General features: G+C 41.1%; 2 protein-coding genes across 2 annotated transcripts in view; one reads left to right on the forward strand and one right to left on the reverse strand.

Annotated features, from left to right (window-relative positions):
• Positions 1–3,406: 3,406 nt before the first annotated feature.
• LOC134188239 (fibroblast growth factor receptor 3-like) lies at positions 3,407–15,540 on the forward strand. Its single transcript, XM_062656437.1, has 14 exons — positions 3,407–3,701; positions 4,571–4,629; positions 7,290–7,617; positions 8,958–9,311; positions 10,177–10,737; positions 11,332–11,421; positions 12,397–12,507; positions 13,009–13,208; positions 13,268–13,390; positions 13,452–13,525; positions 14,223–14,263; positions 14,331–14,430; positions 14,489–14,588; positions 15,290–15,540. Exons 1-14 carry the CDS (start codon positions 3,407–3,409, stop codon positions 15,344–15,346), a joined length of 2,493 nt encoding a protein of 830 aa, XP_062512421.1. The 3' UTR covers positions 15,347–15,540.
• A 42-nt stretch (positions 15,541–15,582) lies between these two features.
• LOC134187732 (phospholipid scramblase 1-like) overlaps positions 15,583–17,500 on the reverse strand; it is a 12,768-nt gene continuing 10,850 nt past the window's right edge. The window contains exons 5-7 of the mRNA XM_062655882.1: positions 16,692–16,794; positions 16,559–16,617; positions 15,583–15,809 (exon numbers count right to left, since the gene is read on the reverse strand). Of these exons, the coding sequence (XP_062511866.1) occupies positions 15,765–15,809; positions 16,559–16,617; positions 16,692–16,794 (207 nt within the window). The 3' untranslated portion in view covers positions 15,583–15,764. The remainder of the gene's footprint in view (positions 15,810–16,558; positions 16,618–16,691; positions 16,795–17,500) is intronic.

Genomic DNA, 17,500 nt, shown 5'->3' on the forward strand with positions numbered 1-17,500 from the left:
TCATCAGAGCCCGCGCGAGCATGACGTCTTTATTTCCATTGCGCATGCGCAATTGATTGATGACGTCATGTAGCAGGTGCATGTTAATCGATAGCTATGCGTTTTAGTTGGTCAACAAAGTTGCCCCTTAACTGTTCTAACGGAAGTGTGTGTGTGTGTGTGTGTGTGTGTGTGTGTGTGTGTGTGTGTGTGTGTGTGTGTGTGTGTGTGTGTGTGTGTGTGTGTGTGTGTGTTCACATGTGTGTACATGGCATGGGTGGGTGTGTCTGTCTGTCTGTTTCAATACATATATTTCTATTGAAATCAAACATTTCCATTATGAGCAACCTAGCACTAACACAACAGAACCATGATTACTGTCTGTCTGTTTGTCTGTCTGTGTGCTTGTGTGTGCAAGTGTAGAATCAAAATTACAAATTATATCATCAGGTGGCGTGAACACAATACTTTGGACATCCAAACTTGATTCTGAGTAATGTATGAAAGTTGTAGATGAAATAATGGCATAATGGTAATGTACCATCTACTTATGTTATCTTGAGTTTCAGCCAACATTCTAATGAGAAATTATGAATCACAACCAATAGCCAATACTAAATAGTTGCCTATAATTATCTCACAATCAATTGTAGTGTGTGCTATTGATGTTGTAATTTCTGTGGAAGTGGAGTGCGTACAGGCTTTGAGTTTTATTCCTCAAAGAGAATATCGTTGTCATCTGGTTCCTTCGAGGTGAATCGTCGCATGGTCCTTGCTGCCCGTGAGATGGGCTGCGGCCATGCCGCCTTGGATGTAAGTTTATGCAAATTGCATGTATGTAATCTCTTGTATACTAAAATCATGCACGTTAAAAGTCACGTGATTAAACAATTGATATTTATGAGTTGTTATTATAATAAATGTGTAATAAAAATAACACAGCAATTTATAGTCACGTGACTATTTCTTATGTAATACAATTTATTAAATTGTTTGTTAATATCATTCAGATTGTGTAGTACTAGTAGTTTAATTTGTAGTGTTCGAGTTGGAGCACGTTTTCTCTTGTTTACAGAGACTCGCAGCTGTAGTTGGACTCACAGGAGGAATCAGTTCACAATCTTTCAGTGACCATGTTCGAGTGCGTTAGTTGTGTGAATTATCTACATTTGTGTGTTGGACTAGTTGTAGTTGTCTTTAGGCTGTCGATGTTGCTACATCTTCGGTAGCTCAGGATCTACTTGCTGAGGCTGCAGCTGAGGTTCGTGACATGGAGAGGTCCGCTGATGATGATGGTAAGTAAATGTGACTGAAATTATACAAAACACAGACGTTTCCATATATTTTGTGTTGAACAGATGACAGAGCTCCATCTGTGATCATGAGTGGTCCGATTGACACGGCAGTCTCATGTGATGGGACGTGGCAGAAGCGTGCACGTGGACATGATTCTCTTTTTGGTGTTCAGGCTGCCATTTCTGTCACCACTAAGTAGGTCTTGGACTATGAAATCCAGAGCAAGCATTGCCACGCTTGTCAAGTTCACAGACAGTGGGATAGGACGACATCCGCCTACCGGGAGTGAATGGAATGTCACAAGTCTGAATGTCAAATCAATTACCATGCATCGTCAAAAAGCATGGAGTCTGCCGGGGCAAAGGCAATGTGGAGTCGGTCTGTGGACAAGCACAATCTCCGTTATACCATTTTTGTTGGTGATGGAGACAGCTCCACACACAAGGCCATCAAGAACATTTATGGGTCAGAGCATCCCGTAGAGAAACACGAATGCATCAATGATGTGCAGAAAAGCATGGGCAGCACCCTGTGGTCACTGATTCTTGAGTACAAGTCTGTCAGTGTGATTTCTTCGGCTGGCAGCAAGCGGAAAGGAATCAAAGGATCGCGTCACCTGACACCGAAGCTCATTGACCAGGTAAAGTTTTCTAGTTGTTTTTAACGTTTTGTTAGTCTAAAAATTGTTGAATATGTTCAGATGCAGAATTACTATGGGAAGGCAATTCGTGACAATCTCGGTGACAAGCCCAAGATGATTCGAGCCATCAACGCCATCTATGATCATCTCTCTAATGACCATCAGTACTGCCCTGAAGGTGAGGACACGTGGTGCAAGTACAACAGTCCTGATCCTGACTATCATCATCGATACAAGGAGAAGGACATTGCACCAGAGGTTTTGGCTCTTCTGGAGCCAAGCCATCAACGCCTCACCGATCCTGATCTGCTGGAAAAGGTGCAGAGGGGTGATACACAAAACTCCAATGAAGTCACAGCCTGATCTGGAAAAGAGCTCCTAAACACATATTTGGTTTCTTTCAGGTAACACGTCTTTGCCTCTTCGTAAGGTCATGTTTTAACACTTGCTTTTAGGTGATCAGGGTCGCATCAGCTCTGTCCGTCATACAGAGAAACGCAGGCAATCTGGGTCTTCTGAGAGTTCTAGAGGCAATGGACATCGCAGACAACACACACTCTCGTGGCGCTCTAGAACGACTTGAACACAACAAGCTTCGACAACTGGCAAGTAAGAAGACACCAGAGATGAAGAAGCGGAGGCAAGTCCTTCGTGCGAATCGTAAGAAGCGTCAAGGTCAACTGGAACAGGCTGAAGAACCATTGTACGCACCAGGTGCATTCATGTATATAGTGACCTTGACTCTGACCAACCAGGACCATCAGTCACAGAAAGTAAAGGTCACACACACTGCAGTGAAGCCGCCTGTAAGGAAGAAGTCAAAGAAGAGACGTCTTCCTTGGGATGACAGTAGCGATGCTGATGATGCTTCTTCTTTGCCTGCGGATCTACAACCCCCAAGAAAATCATCTTGTACCCCTCGTCATATGAGTCAAACATACACTGATCATGACTACGTTTGTTATGATGACGACAGTGTTGATGCATCTTGAGGTTGGGGAGAGTATATTACTCGCGAGTAACCGGCCACTATCGTTGTGGCCTGGTGAATGCTGTAGACTGAGCCCATCACTCGTTGTTGGGGGATGTCTGCAGTACTATCCACTATTCTTCAGACTTTCTTGTAGGTTGTACTACTCCCGGTATTCTGTACGTATTTATTGTCGAGTTGTCATATTGTAGATCTGATCGACTATTGCTGTACGTAGTTCGATGTTGTTTGTATTATAGGATTCATGCAGAGTGATGCGTTGTGCAGTAATACGGGCAAGCTACGAGCTAGTGAGAAGTAACTACAGACAGCATCGGCAAATAACGTTTAGCTAAAACATCTAAAAAGTAACATCAAATAATTCCAAAGAGCATAGGAGCAATTGAAATCTATTAGCGTGCGCTACAGAACGTTCTTGTTTGATAGCTGCACGTTGTAGTCAGACGTTTCTGCAATGTACAAATTGGCATGTGTGTGTAGTGTGATCGTGTTATTTCTGCATGGATGTGGATGACGTGTCAGACCAACCCGGAAGTCGTCGGGTCGCGGTCATGCAGCTTCATGCACGTTTCATCATCAAATCAATTGCAGCCCTCTACACCTACAGGCTTCTCACATCCCGTCGGAGGAACTCCAACATTCGTCATTGTCCCTCTCTCCTTCAGTCTCATCATCTCAACACGTTTGGACGACAACAGCAGCAGATGATGATGGTGATGATGATGGTGACCAGCAGAACATCATACAAACACGCGCTTGCTGTTTGTTTTTGCCTTTTCATCTTGCACTTGGCAGGTATGTCAGTCGGATACACACGCTGTGAACCACAGCCTGTTGTCTATACATACACACAGTGACACTATGCACACGCACTCTACTTGCCATGCAAAACAATACAAGAGATGATAAGCGTGCGTGCGGCCTGACTTGATGCTACAACTTACTTGGTAGAAAAGTGAAAGACGTGATGTTACCATGATGATGACGTACAACACTCAAATATGTTGGGTTTTGTGTTGACACGTTGTTGGTGCCGGTTTGAGCTTGTTGATACGTTACCTTTGCTGCTCCTATACATATTTGGCTCTCTGTTTATGCATGCCGCTTAATTACATGTCTGGCCCTCTATCTCTATGTCTGTGTGTGTGTGTGTGTGTGTGTGTGTGTGTGTGTGTGTGTGTGTGTGTGTGTGTGAGTGTGTGTGTGTGTGTGTGTGAGTGTGTGTGTGTCTGTGTGTCTGTGTGTCTGTGTGTCTCTGTCTCTCTGTCTTCGTCTCTCAATCAGTTGCTGTAATGTACGTCTCTTTCTAACGTCTAATTCTCTCTCTAACTTGGTTCTCTTTCGGTCATCAAGTTGTCTTCTAGACAATCAGTTTCCGTGTTCTCTATCAGTGGCTTGCTCTTTCTCATGTTTTGCTGTTGATAATTTTTCTTGTTTTACGATAATATGTTGGTGAATTGGTGATTTGTGTGTGTGTGTGTGTGTGTGTGTGTGTGTGTGTGTGTGTGTGTGTGTGTGTGTGTGTGTGTGTGTGTGTGTGTGGAAAGAAAAAGTAGGATGACAATTGGATTATAGAACCATCAATAACAATCTGTTGATGTTTTGAGTCCTGTCTTAGATCATAGTGTGTGGTTGTAAACTGCAGTGTCTTCCTGTGTCTACAGAGTGTGCAAGTAAGAAGGAAACAAGTCTACTACACAGAGATCGTTCAAGAAGGTTTACGGTACGATTTTAGAAAACGTTAAAGCACAGTGGCACATTGAGTGATACACTAACAGAGTGACAATTCACAAATTTCAAGAGTTAGCTAAACTGACAAACAGCAACATGTCAAACAGTACTGATTAGGCCACACCAAAAGTTCATGTTTCAGGTCAGCAACCAACCCGATGTTTCAACGATTTGCAAAAAAATTATGGGCGAGCGAAGCGAGCCTCTCTCTCTTGTCATGTCAATTGAGCTCAAGATAGATTATATATATATATATATATACATATATATATATATATATATATATATACATATATATATATATATATATATATATATATATATATATATATATATATATATATATATATATATATATTTATATATATTTATCTATTTATATACGTATGTCAGCACTTGTCATATGGATTTACGGCAAAACGGAGAGACGGATCGACAAAATGACGATACCAGATGAATGCAATTTTGACTCCGTAACATATGTGCTAAAAATTGAAGCAAGGGACCCTTTTCGAGGGGTCAGCTCAATTGTAATTTATTGGCAAGAAGAGTGAAACGACTCTTGATTTTGCTCCCGTACGCGACTAAAAAGCAAAGGAGACTGATGCGTGACAAACAGAATGGAAAGGAAAGGCTAAAAAAGAGAAAGTCTGTTTTTTGAGTTTCTGCGCGTTACTTTGACAGAAATTATTGCTACGCGACCATTATCACGTGACTACATGACCATTATCACGTGACTACACGGCTATTATCACGTGACTACACGACCATTGTTACACGACCATTGTTACGCGACCATCTCAGCAAACGAGTGAGACGATTGAAGTGTGAATGAAGAATTGAAGGCAACTACCATATTCGCTCGTAATAACGCCCTGGTCGTATAGAAAAGAAACGCTTTTTTTCTGGGGGTATACTAGGGCATGGACGTTCTTTTGGTCCTAGGCGTATACATGGTTACAATATGCTGTCGTTTCGCCAGTCACCATCTAAACACTTGAAGACTAGAAATACCACAAATGCTTGCAATTATCCATTTGCAAGATCGAAGGTACTGGTATCCGTGCACCATGCACCATGAACCAAACTAGACACTACACACGCAAACCGAAGTGGTCGGCTTGAAGCCTGTCAAAAGCATCACGATTGCTAATTGCAACGAATAATAGTAAGCACTTTCACACAATACGGACACCAGCTCATCAAACGCACACAGACGGAACAAATGTTCTGTGGACCCTATTTTGTTTTGTCTGCGCATGCGTATCGTGGACATCTAGTTGGCTATGGGCGTATACTTGGGCATGGGCATTTCTTCAGGCTGAAAGTTCTGACCTGCCAAACATGGGCGTATATACAGGCATGGGCGTTATTACGGGCGAATACGGTATAGTACTTTGCGTTCAATTATCCGATTCAGGCAATCAATTATTCGAATTGGGCGTTCAGTTATCCGATTCGGGCATTCAATTATCTGACTCAGGCATTCAATTATCCAATGTTCTGTCCTAATTAGAAGTCCCAAATATAGAAATAATTATTTTAGTCACACATTTCTTTCATGACGTCTTTCTATGATGATACTCACGTTTCAGCTGAACAATAAAAGATTGATTCAAGAAAGGTGGGAAGGCGAGGTAGTGAAATCCAAGCTCTTGATTAGCTAAAAACCCACTACGACGCATGATGGACTGTTGCATGGTATCACGCAGGACGTGCAGTTTACAAAGTATGCGGATTACACCACGATGGACGGAGCAAGGCGTTGTTGTAGGCTTCCTAGATATGTAGATTTAGTTCGCTCACAACAGCTTAGTTAGACCTCCGCGGAAACGTGGGACACCAAGATTAGTGCAAAGGAAACTATCGTACAACACACACTAAAAACTTACGCTAAAGTCAAGATTAATTACAAATTATTTTGTCTAGACAGCTAATGAATGATGATATTTGAGGGGCTGCCCAATCGCAGACTATGTAAGTTATTCAGTTTTCCATGATATTGCACAACAGCCGTAAGCAACGGATAATTGATTGTCTGAATCGGATAATTGAACGCAAAATACTATAAAAGAGCAACTGAAAGTCTGTTTCCTGAGTTCCCGCATTTGTTTCACAAAACTATTGCTATACGTAACGCAACCAATTGTTACGAGAATAGGTAAAGACAGAACACCATTGCTCGCCAAACACAATGCTAACCGAGCATTTACTAGTTATTGGGCTGCCTTATACCCCATTCACACAAGCACAGCTCCAAACTGAACCGAGCCAAACCAGCCTGGGCTAATGAAGCGAGCCAGCCCTTGTTCACATGGCTACACACACACACACACACACACACACACACACACACACACACACACACACACACACACCGGAAGTAAACTCTACTCTGACTCTGTTGTTGCAGCATCCAGCCTTTCTGTCTTGGAATTCCCTGTAGTTTTACTCTGAGTATGTCACATTTTACTGGTAGAAATTATTCGTTTTAACATGCTTTACATAAAAATATTTTATGCAAACATTTTTCCCAACCGACTGACCCAAATATCAATGAGCTGGTGACCCGAAACATGAAATTTATCAGTGTGGCCTAATCATAAATTTCTAAATTATTGTATTGCTGTAATTGTTGTGTCTTATGTTTAGATAAGAGTTAAGCCGTTTACTAACAAGACAATAACAGCCGAGTTCAACAAATCTTTTGTATTTCCCGAAAAGTGTCACTGTGCAAAGGGGTGTGAATATATGCCGCCTCATTTGGAATGGGAGAAATACGTTGGAGGCAGATACGAATACAAGAATATCCCGATTGAGAATAAGATGAAGAGAGTTCATGCTGTTGATGGTGGAAGATTGGGGTTGGAGCTTGTTTTTGATGTTGTAAGGAAGGAGGATGAGGGAAAGTACAGATGTGTGATTCTGAATGATTTCAACAAAGTGATAAATGAATCTGATTTTGAGCTCAGAGTTTCAGGTGTTTATTTAATAAGGACTGGAACACACGTGCGTGCGCGTGCACGCGCGCACACACACACACACACACACACACACACACACACACAATAGTTGAAGACCAGGCAGACAGACAGACAGACAGACAACTGAGTGCAGATACGGCGAGTTCAAACACCACTGGACGACTCGATTCTCAATTTCGTAGCATCAGTGCAATACAAGAGTGTTACTGCAGAAGATGAGCAGAGTCCAGTATAGTGGTGACTCGGTTGGTGCCATTAGTAACTCTGTTAGCTTATTGTCAACTGTTTGACTCTTAGTTGTAATTAGTGACCTCTTGGGTCTAATTTGTCTTAGAAATTGCTGATTTTTAGCGTAGAATGTTAATTATATATTGTATAAGGAATATATGTATTGACAGACAGACAGCCAGACAGACAGACAGACAGAAAACATACTAGAGAGAACGTCTGTCTGGTTTGTCTGTCCAACTGCAGAAATGCATGTAACTCAAGAGTGATATATAGAAAAATAGGACTTCAAAATATAAGTACAGTAGAACCTCGCTAGTCCGTATAGCCCCATGCCAAGCTCCGTTCGGATTAGTGAATTGTTCGGATTATCAAAAATGCCAAAACGTGTAACCTTGGAGGTCCAGACTTTGCCTCGAACACCCAGACCACTAGCGCATTTACGTATCTCTACACAAACGTCATGTTTGTGGTAAAGGACACTGCTGCAATGACTACATATACTTCTAAATAACGTGATAGTCAGGATTTAGAATAGTTAGATACGCGCATTTGCTGGAAACTATATAACCGGATGCTGCCCAATAGGATCTGGATACGCAAGGCAGGGCGCCAAAGGTAATTCGGATTAGCGAGGATTCGGATCAGTGAGGTCCGGATTAGCGAGGTTCTACTGTAATGAGTAGTTTTACAAGTTTCCAGGCTTTGTGGCCTTGGAGTAGATAATGATGAAAGTAGCTTTGACATTAATGAACATCATGAAGCTGGTAGATAGGGTAGCTGTAAGCCAGTTGTCCCTGGGCAGCCATAGTTTGCCGTTTCAGTTGCCCGAACATTTTTGGTTGTCCCAGGCACCCAGCAACCGATTTGTCTTACACTGCACACACACACACACACACACACACACACACACACACACACACACACACACACACACACACACACACACACACACACACACACTTATGGTGTGTGTGCCTATTGGGAATGAACTTCATTGTGACATCTCTCTGTCTCTGTCCATTTGTCTCCATGTCTGTTTGTCTGTCATTTAACCCGTTTGTATGTACTGTACATCTGCTTATTTACCTGCTTGTTTGTTGTCTAGGTGCTCCAACTTCAGCACCAGTTTTCACAACCAAAATTCCTACTCAACTTAAGCCGTTTACCAATACGAACGTAACAGCTGAGATCAACAAATCATTTGAATTTCCTGAATTATGTGCAGCAGCTAACGGTCGTCACCGTCCAAAATGGGCAAAATACGTTGTGGACAAAAGCAAGTACCGATACTTCCCGTTTGATAACACAAAGAGAATTCATGCTGTTGGTAATGGATTGTTGGGTGTGGCTCTTGTGTTTGATGTTGTCAAGAAGAAGGATGAGCACGAGTACAAATGCTTGCTTCTAGATCATTCACACCGTGTGGTTGAGGTGGCTGCAGTGGAGCTGAGAGTTTCTGGTGAGAATGACTTGGTGACATCCATTTGCTTGTAATGCAGTGTGTATGCCTGCTTTCCTGTGTCCTTCTTTGTTTAAGAAAATATAATTTAAATTTATAACTGAAAAAACTTGAAAAAATTGTACAAAAATTTAAAAATTGGACAAAAATTGAAACTAAAATGAAAAATTGAAACAAAAATGAAAAAAATTGAAAAATTGAAAAAATTATATTTTTATGATTCTTTTATAGTGTATATGGATTCACTCATTGTAAAAATGTGTAAAAATTTGAATGTGGAGTAAACACAAATCGTGTTAAATAAATATATAATTTTTACTCAAATATATGTACTAGATACTAGCCTACACCCGCCCAGCCGAGTCGAGTCCCCAAGAGGGGTCCCCGGTGAGTCGAGCACGAGCTGGTTGAAATCGCACCCATCCTCAACTGGTTGAAATTGCACCCATCTGGCAGCATCAGCGCACCGATCCGTCCACCCCTGCACACATGTACACACCACTGTGGGTACACTTAAACTAAACAAAAAATAATGTTATAAACTAAAAAATTAAAATATATATTATAAATTAAATATTGAAAAAATATTGTAAATTAAGAATTAGAATAAAATATTAAAAATTAAATTTTTAAAATTAATAATATTTATATAATAAAATAAATTTAAAAATTAAAAATATTTATATAATAATATATATATATATATATATATAACATAATTTTTTATATTTTTTTTGATATGAATTACTATGAAATAGATTTGACCTAAACACATCACATTTTATAAAGAGTATAAAATTATAATAAAATTATAAAATACACAAAATTTTATATTTCACCTTAATTGTTACATTTTCTATCGTAGCTGCTCCAACTTCAGCTGCAGTTTTCATCGACAAAGTTTCTACTCAACTTCATGCTTCAACGAGTGCAGCAAATGTCACTCCAACTTCATCTCAAACTTCACTGTTTACCACACAATCTACCATATCCACCACTCTACCTCTACATGAGACAGTTGAGCCTCCTTCTAATGTATCCACTCCTGCTGTACAACAGTCAGTTGAGACGTCATCTAATTCTCTGGTCATGCCACTAGTTGCCGTCATCATCAGTGTTGTTGTCATGTTTGTTGTATTCGCTGCATTTTTATTCTACAAGTGGAGACGATATGTAGATGGTGATTCAATGTGGCCGGCATGGACAGTCAAAGCTTCCGTGTCTCGTCAGTCGTCAACACAGTCCACTCAGCCGTGTATCAAACCCGATATGGAGGAAGAGAATGATTCAATGATGGCCAATCGGCTTTCTCCAAATCAGAATGGCCAGTTGGCACATCTGGCAAGAATGAGATCGTGTCACTCTGTCAAGTATGATCCTGCGTGGGAGTGGCCACGAGAACAGCTGAAATTTAGTGGACTTCTAGGTGAGCAGTTGATCAGTCGTCATGCACATTCATTTATGGTTACTTGCTTGTTGACTTGCTTGTTTACCTGCTTCTTTGCTTGCTTGTTTACCTGCTTGTTTACTTGCTGCTTGTTTACCTGCTTGTTTACTTGCTTATTTACCTGCTTGTTTACTTGCTTGTTTACCTGCTTGTTTACTTGCTTGTTTACCTGCTTGTTTACTTGCTTGTTTACCTGCTTCTTTACTTGCTTCTTTACCTACTTTGTTTGGTTGTTTACCTGCTTATTTACTTGCTTGTTTACCTACTTTGTTTACCTGCTTGTTTACCTACTTTGTTTACTTGCTTGTTTGCCTGCTTCTCTACCTGCTTATTTACCTGCTTGTTTACTTTCTTGTTTACTTTCTTGTTTACTTGCTTGTTTACCTACTTTGTTTGCTTGTTTACCTTGTTTACGTGTTGTTTACTTCCATGTTTGCCTGTTGTTTACTTCCATGTTTGCCTGCTTGTTTATCTGCTTGTTTACCTGCTTGTTTACTTTCGTGTTTACTTGCTTGCCTTGTGTCTGATTACTGACGATTTTGAGTGTCTCACTGTCTGCTCTGTGATGTGTAGGTGAAGGATATTTTGGTGCTGTATTGGGAGCAGAAACATTGTATATCACACCTAATGCCCCAACAAAGGTGGCAGTCAAAATGTTGAAAGGTCTGATTGTTAGTAAATACTGGAAATAGATAAATGAGCTAAAGTGTGAAATGGGTAGCAGAACACACACACACACACACACACACACACACACACACACACACACACACACACACACACACACACACACACACACACACACACACACACACACACACACACACACACACACACACACACAGACACAGACACAGACACACACACACACACACACACACACACACACACACACACACACACACACACACACACACACACACACACATACACACACACACACACACACACCAGAGTTGCCAACTCACACGTAACTTGCGTGAGACTCACGCAAGTTCCTTCAGCTCACACGCTCACACGCAAGGAACCTAGATCTCACGCAACTTCTAGATTGCTGGAACTAGATCCAGGCAGACATGTACAGTAAACCTGTAGGTAGACACCATAGATTACGCAAAAATCTGTACTGTTTGATAGTAACTAATATAAAATCTAACAAGACTGATGTAATAGTGCAACAGTTGTCCCAAATGCCTGTGCTTTGCGATAAATTGATAGCCTGGAAATCGAGGATGCATAAAATAGTCCCCTAGATTGCAGTGCGCGATGTGTATGCAAATTGTGGAATATTACGCCACGCGATCTCGAGGAAGCGAGGAAGCAACAAACAGTGAACACCCAGCACTATAGTTTACTGTTTGTAAAATTTAGGTATTTAGTTGTTTGCGGCCGTGCCCATATGCAGATATAAGTACTGATGAATATCTGAGATCTCACACATTTTCAGTATTTCTAGTTGGTAACTCTGACACACATACACACACACACACACACACACACACACACACACACACACACACACACACACACACACACACACACACACTGCACAGTCAATTCTGCTTCAGTTGCATTGTTTTGTAATGGTGAGTGTTTGTTGTATGCGGTTGTTGACGTCTTTGGCTTGTTGATGTGCAGATGAAGATAATGATTCTATGAGGTACGCATTAGCCATGGAGGCAAACATCATGAAATCTGTGGGAAGACACAAGAATGTTCTTAGTCTTCTCGGGCTTTGCACAGTGAATGGTAAGGAGAACGAATGTAAAACACTCATGTGGGCAGAGCAGCAGATCCTAACAGACAGAGACGACAGGCAGACAGACAGACAAAAACACAAAGAGACAGACAAACAGACAGACAAACATACAAAGACAGACAAACAGACACACAAATATACAAACAGAAGAATAGACAGACAAATAGACAGACAAACATACAAACAGAAAGATAGACAGACAAAAACAGACAGACAGACAGACAAACATACATACAAACAGACACACGAATAGACAGACAGACAGGCAGACAGACAAGCACATAAAGAGACAAAGAGACACACACACAAAGAGACAGACAACCAGACAGACAAACACACAAACAGAAAGATAGACAGACCAATAGACAGACAGACAGACAAACAAACATACAAATTTGCAAAGAGACAGACAAACATACAAACAGACAGAAAGAGACAATAGTAGAGAAACATACACACGCTAGGCATCACTTTAGTTTGTGTGGTTGCAGGTCCTCTATGGTTGATCACAGAGTTTGCCGTCCATGGTAATCTACGTACACATCTTCGTTCTAAGAGACCACAGAAAGAGCAGTCACCTGCATTGTGTGACCACACAGTTTGGCCCAACCAAGGCCAACTGCCAGACAGAGACGCATTTGGATATGCACTTCAAATAGCCAGAGGCATGGAGTTCCTCATCAGTCATCGAGTACGAAACAAAGTGAGTTTGCTTGTGGGGACGTTGACTTATTCGTTTCACCGTTTCAGTGTCTTCATCGTGACCTGGCGGGTCGTAATGTGCTCGTGTGTGACGAAGAAGTACTGAAGGTTGGTGACTTTGGTCTTGCTAGAGAGTTAAAGTATTGTGACTACTACAGGAGAAAGAACAAGGTGTGTACATATAACAGGGAGTGAGCGTGACAGGCATGGTGATTAGTATGTGTGTATGTAGGGAATTCTGCCAGTCAAGTGGACAGCACCCGAGGCTTTATTTGATGAGAAGTTGTACACAGAATACAGTGATGTGTGAGTGAAACTGTTTTGTATGTCTGTTTGTACATGCAGTATGTATCATTGCATGTCCATGTGACAGTGCAGTATGTATCATTGTATGTCTATTTGACAGTATGTATTGTTGTATGTCCATTTGACAGTGCAGTATGTATTGTTGTATGTCAATTTGAAAGTGCAGTATGTATTGTTGTATGTCCATTTGACAGTGCAGTTTGTATCATTGCATGTCCATGTGACAGTGCAGTATGCATCATTGTATGTCCATTTGACAGTGCCGTATGTATTGTTGTATGTCCATTTGACAGTGCAATATGTATCATTGTATGTTCATTTGACGCAGGAATGGCAATATAGAAATTTCAGTGAATTTGGCAACTTTGTGGGGGCTGGGCTGGATAGGATGGGCAGACGGATGGGTGGATGGATTGATATATATATATATATATATATGACTAAATAATTAATATTAGGTGAAATAATTAAATGAAAAGCAATAAATAATTATAATAATTACTAGTAATTGAAATTATTTTTAAATAAGTTATTATTAATTAAAATAATTATAAATGATTATTAGTAATCAAAATTATAAATCAAATGTTAACGTGCGTTAGGCTCTTTGCTTTTAACGGGCCTGACGTCATGTTTTGTTTCACAAAACGTTAAATTTTTGATTTTAGTTGCTATTCTGTGTTTCTTTCCATTGCAGTTGGTCGTATGGAATTTTGCTGTGGGAAATTGCAACTCTTGGTACGTCGGTTATTCATTCCCTCTTAATTAATTAATCATTATTACCCGGATGTTGTGTAAATGTCAGGTGGATCGCCATATCCTGGTGTTCCTGTTGAGCGACTATGTGAGCTGCTGTCAACATCAAACTACAGACTAAGCCGGCCTTGTCACTGTCCACAAAAACTGTAATCAACTTCACACTGTGACGTTCGGCCTGTTTGTATGTATCGTGTTGATGTCTAGCTACGAGATGATGAAACGATGTTGGGAAGGAAAGCCATCAGAACGTCCAAAATTTAGCAAAATTAGAGAAGATCTGGAACAGATAATGTCTGAAATCGAAGTGAGTATACCTTACCCTACAGGCAATATGTGTAGTCTGATGGTATAGGCAGACGGGTGGGTGGACAAACATATGGATCAGGATTCTCCTTAAGTCTCGCGTAGCCAAACCATCTCCGCCTTCAGCGAGAGATCCTTGGGTGTTGGATGTTTGTGTGCTAAGGTTGTCATCCGTGTGGCAAAGGAACCAAAGTAGGCCAGAAATGTGGTCACTTCATGCCACCATTTTGTGCATCATCTTGTATAGGTAATTTTTAGCCACACTTACTCGATATAGAAATTTGAATGGGTGTGGCAACTTTGTAGGGGTTTGGCTGGATGTTTGGGTGGGTGAATAGGTGGGTGGACGAGTGGGTTATATTTTGAATACAACTTAAAACATAATCAAGTGGCTGGATGGACAGACAGGTAGACAGACAGAGGGGTGGACAGACAGGTGGGTAGACAGACAGAGGGGTGGACAGACAGGTGGGTAGACAGATGGGTGGGCGGACGGGTGGATGGACAGACAGGTGGGTAGACAGATGGGTGGGCGGACGGGTGGATGGACAGACAAATGGGTTGACAGACAGACAGATGGGCGAACAGACAGACGGGTAGATGGACAGACAGACAGGTGGATCAATATACAGGCAAAACAATACAGTCACATGCAGATCACATCTTGATTGCATTACTTTTTGTGATACTCCTTCGTTTCAGGAATCTACGAACACCTCTGGCAATGGTGAATGTCTGGAGTCCATCACGCCAACGTGACCACACATCATAAGGACATGTAACTAACAGTAAAAATTACTGTGAACCTCCAATCGTCAGTCTTTTCACTGTACACGATGATCACGTGACGATTACACACACGCTGCCATCATACATAGTAGACAGTCAGTTGCTCTTGATACACACAATTAGTTATGTAGCACAATAAATTAATTAATAATTTTTATTGAAAACTGGTTAGTTGTTACTGCGCATGCTCAGTCCTGTGTGCATACTTTCTGTTGGAAGAGACCATACACATTAGATGATTCAAAGTAATACATCAATATGGACAAAAAGCTCATATGCCCATCATCAGCAATAGCAGAAAACAATACACAAAGATGCAGCAACGCACGCGCGCGTGTTCCTTTATAAACTACAGAGTTAATTGCAAACGTTGTGCAGCAAACGATAATCAACGGTTTCGATTGTTCTGCTGCTGCTCGTAGTACATGAAGTCCTAGAATCAACACACACGTTTGGCATCCACGTTATTGGGAAGGATGTATGTTAATGTTGTTCTACTGTGATGAAGATACTAGAGGAGGCATTTCACTGCATGTTTGTTTGGAGTGTGTGGTGTGAGTGCACTCGGTGTTTTCGTTCACATTGTGAGGCTTCTAGCATGGCGAATGTGTGAACAACTGATTTCTCCAAACATTTTCGGTACTAGCTTGTTGATTCTGGTTAGAGTATAGTGTTGAGCTAGACTAGGATTGTATACAAGATGGGAACGTATTACACTCAAGTGTGGTGTGCAGAATCCTTTGACATGCGGCATACACAAGCATGCGTGTGCACACACACACACACACACACACACACACACACACACACACACACACACACACATGCATGCATGCACACACACGCACATGCACACACACACACACACACACACACACACACACACACATATGCACACATGCACACATGCACACACACACACACCACACACACACACACACACACACACACACACACCACACACACACACACACACACACACACACACACACACACACATGCACACACACTACATTATCCTAATCCCATAATTCTTTGTTACGTTGGACACATTGTGTTGTGGGTATATAATTATATATATATATATATATATATATATATATATATATATATATATATATATATATATATACCCACTACACTGTACTTTACCAACTCAGATGTAGTTAGTACTGTACTTACAATGAGAAAAGCAGCAGACAAGAGAACAGCCTTCATTTGCCACGGCATGTCCATAGGAACTACACACAAAGAAGTACACAAATGTCAACACCACAAACAGCTTAATAGCAATCAATGGAAGCAAAACACTCACAGTTCAGAGTGAAGTTGTCAGCATCCGTGTACGCTTCCTTCAAACAGCCGCCCCACTGGTTGGTTAGAGTGCCAATTTGAGTGCCATTCTGGTCGTTCAAGATCTAAAACGAAAGCCAGTCAACAACAAACCAGAAAAATACATGCACACGCGCGCGTGCGCACGCACACACACACACACACACACACACACACACACACACACACACACACACACACACACACACACACACAAGCGCACAATGTTACAGATGCGAGTTCTAGCACCAAAAATTCAGGAATCGGATAAACAAGATTTTAGCAAAGAAAACCATTGCTGCTATGCTAACCGGGCTTTTTCAAGATACACTAAACTTTAGGATGTGCATCCTAGAGAGATGCTTGTAATCAGACACTTTGAAATCAATGACTTCAACAAGTACATTATCACCGTTTAACCACCTCAGGACTGTTAATCAGATCTACTTTCTAATCAGTGTTTCCGTTGGCCGATCGCCAAATAGGCAAATGCTACAATGTCACTGGCTATAAAACGGTAAATCCTCATTGCCAAATTGGCTAGCTGTTACGTTGTACCATGTACACCTTTCTCTGTATCTTACAAACACAGTTGCTACAGGCACTAAGAAAGGCAATTAGTGCAACAGATTACAGCACCAAGGGCTAGAAGGCCGATCTATTGCGCATGCTGTAGCACATGCTGGGCACTCAATCTAACTAGAAATCTAACTAAAAATGAGGTTCTGATGAAGACAGTGCAGAAGTAAACATAAGGAGACCGGATGGTAGAAACAACAAAAATGGATGATG

This window comes from Corticium candelabrum, chromosome 12 (assembly GCF_963422355.1).
Source record: "Corticium candelabrum chromosome 12, ooCorCand1.1, whole genome shotgun sequence".
In the NCBI taxonomy this organism is placed as follows: Eukaryota; Metazoa; Porifera; class Homoscleromorpha; order Homosclerophorida; family Plakinidae; genus Corticium; species Corticium candelabrum.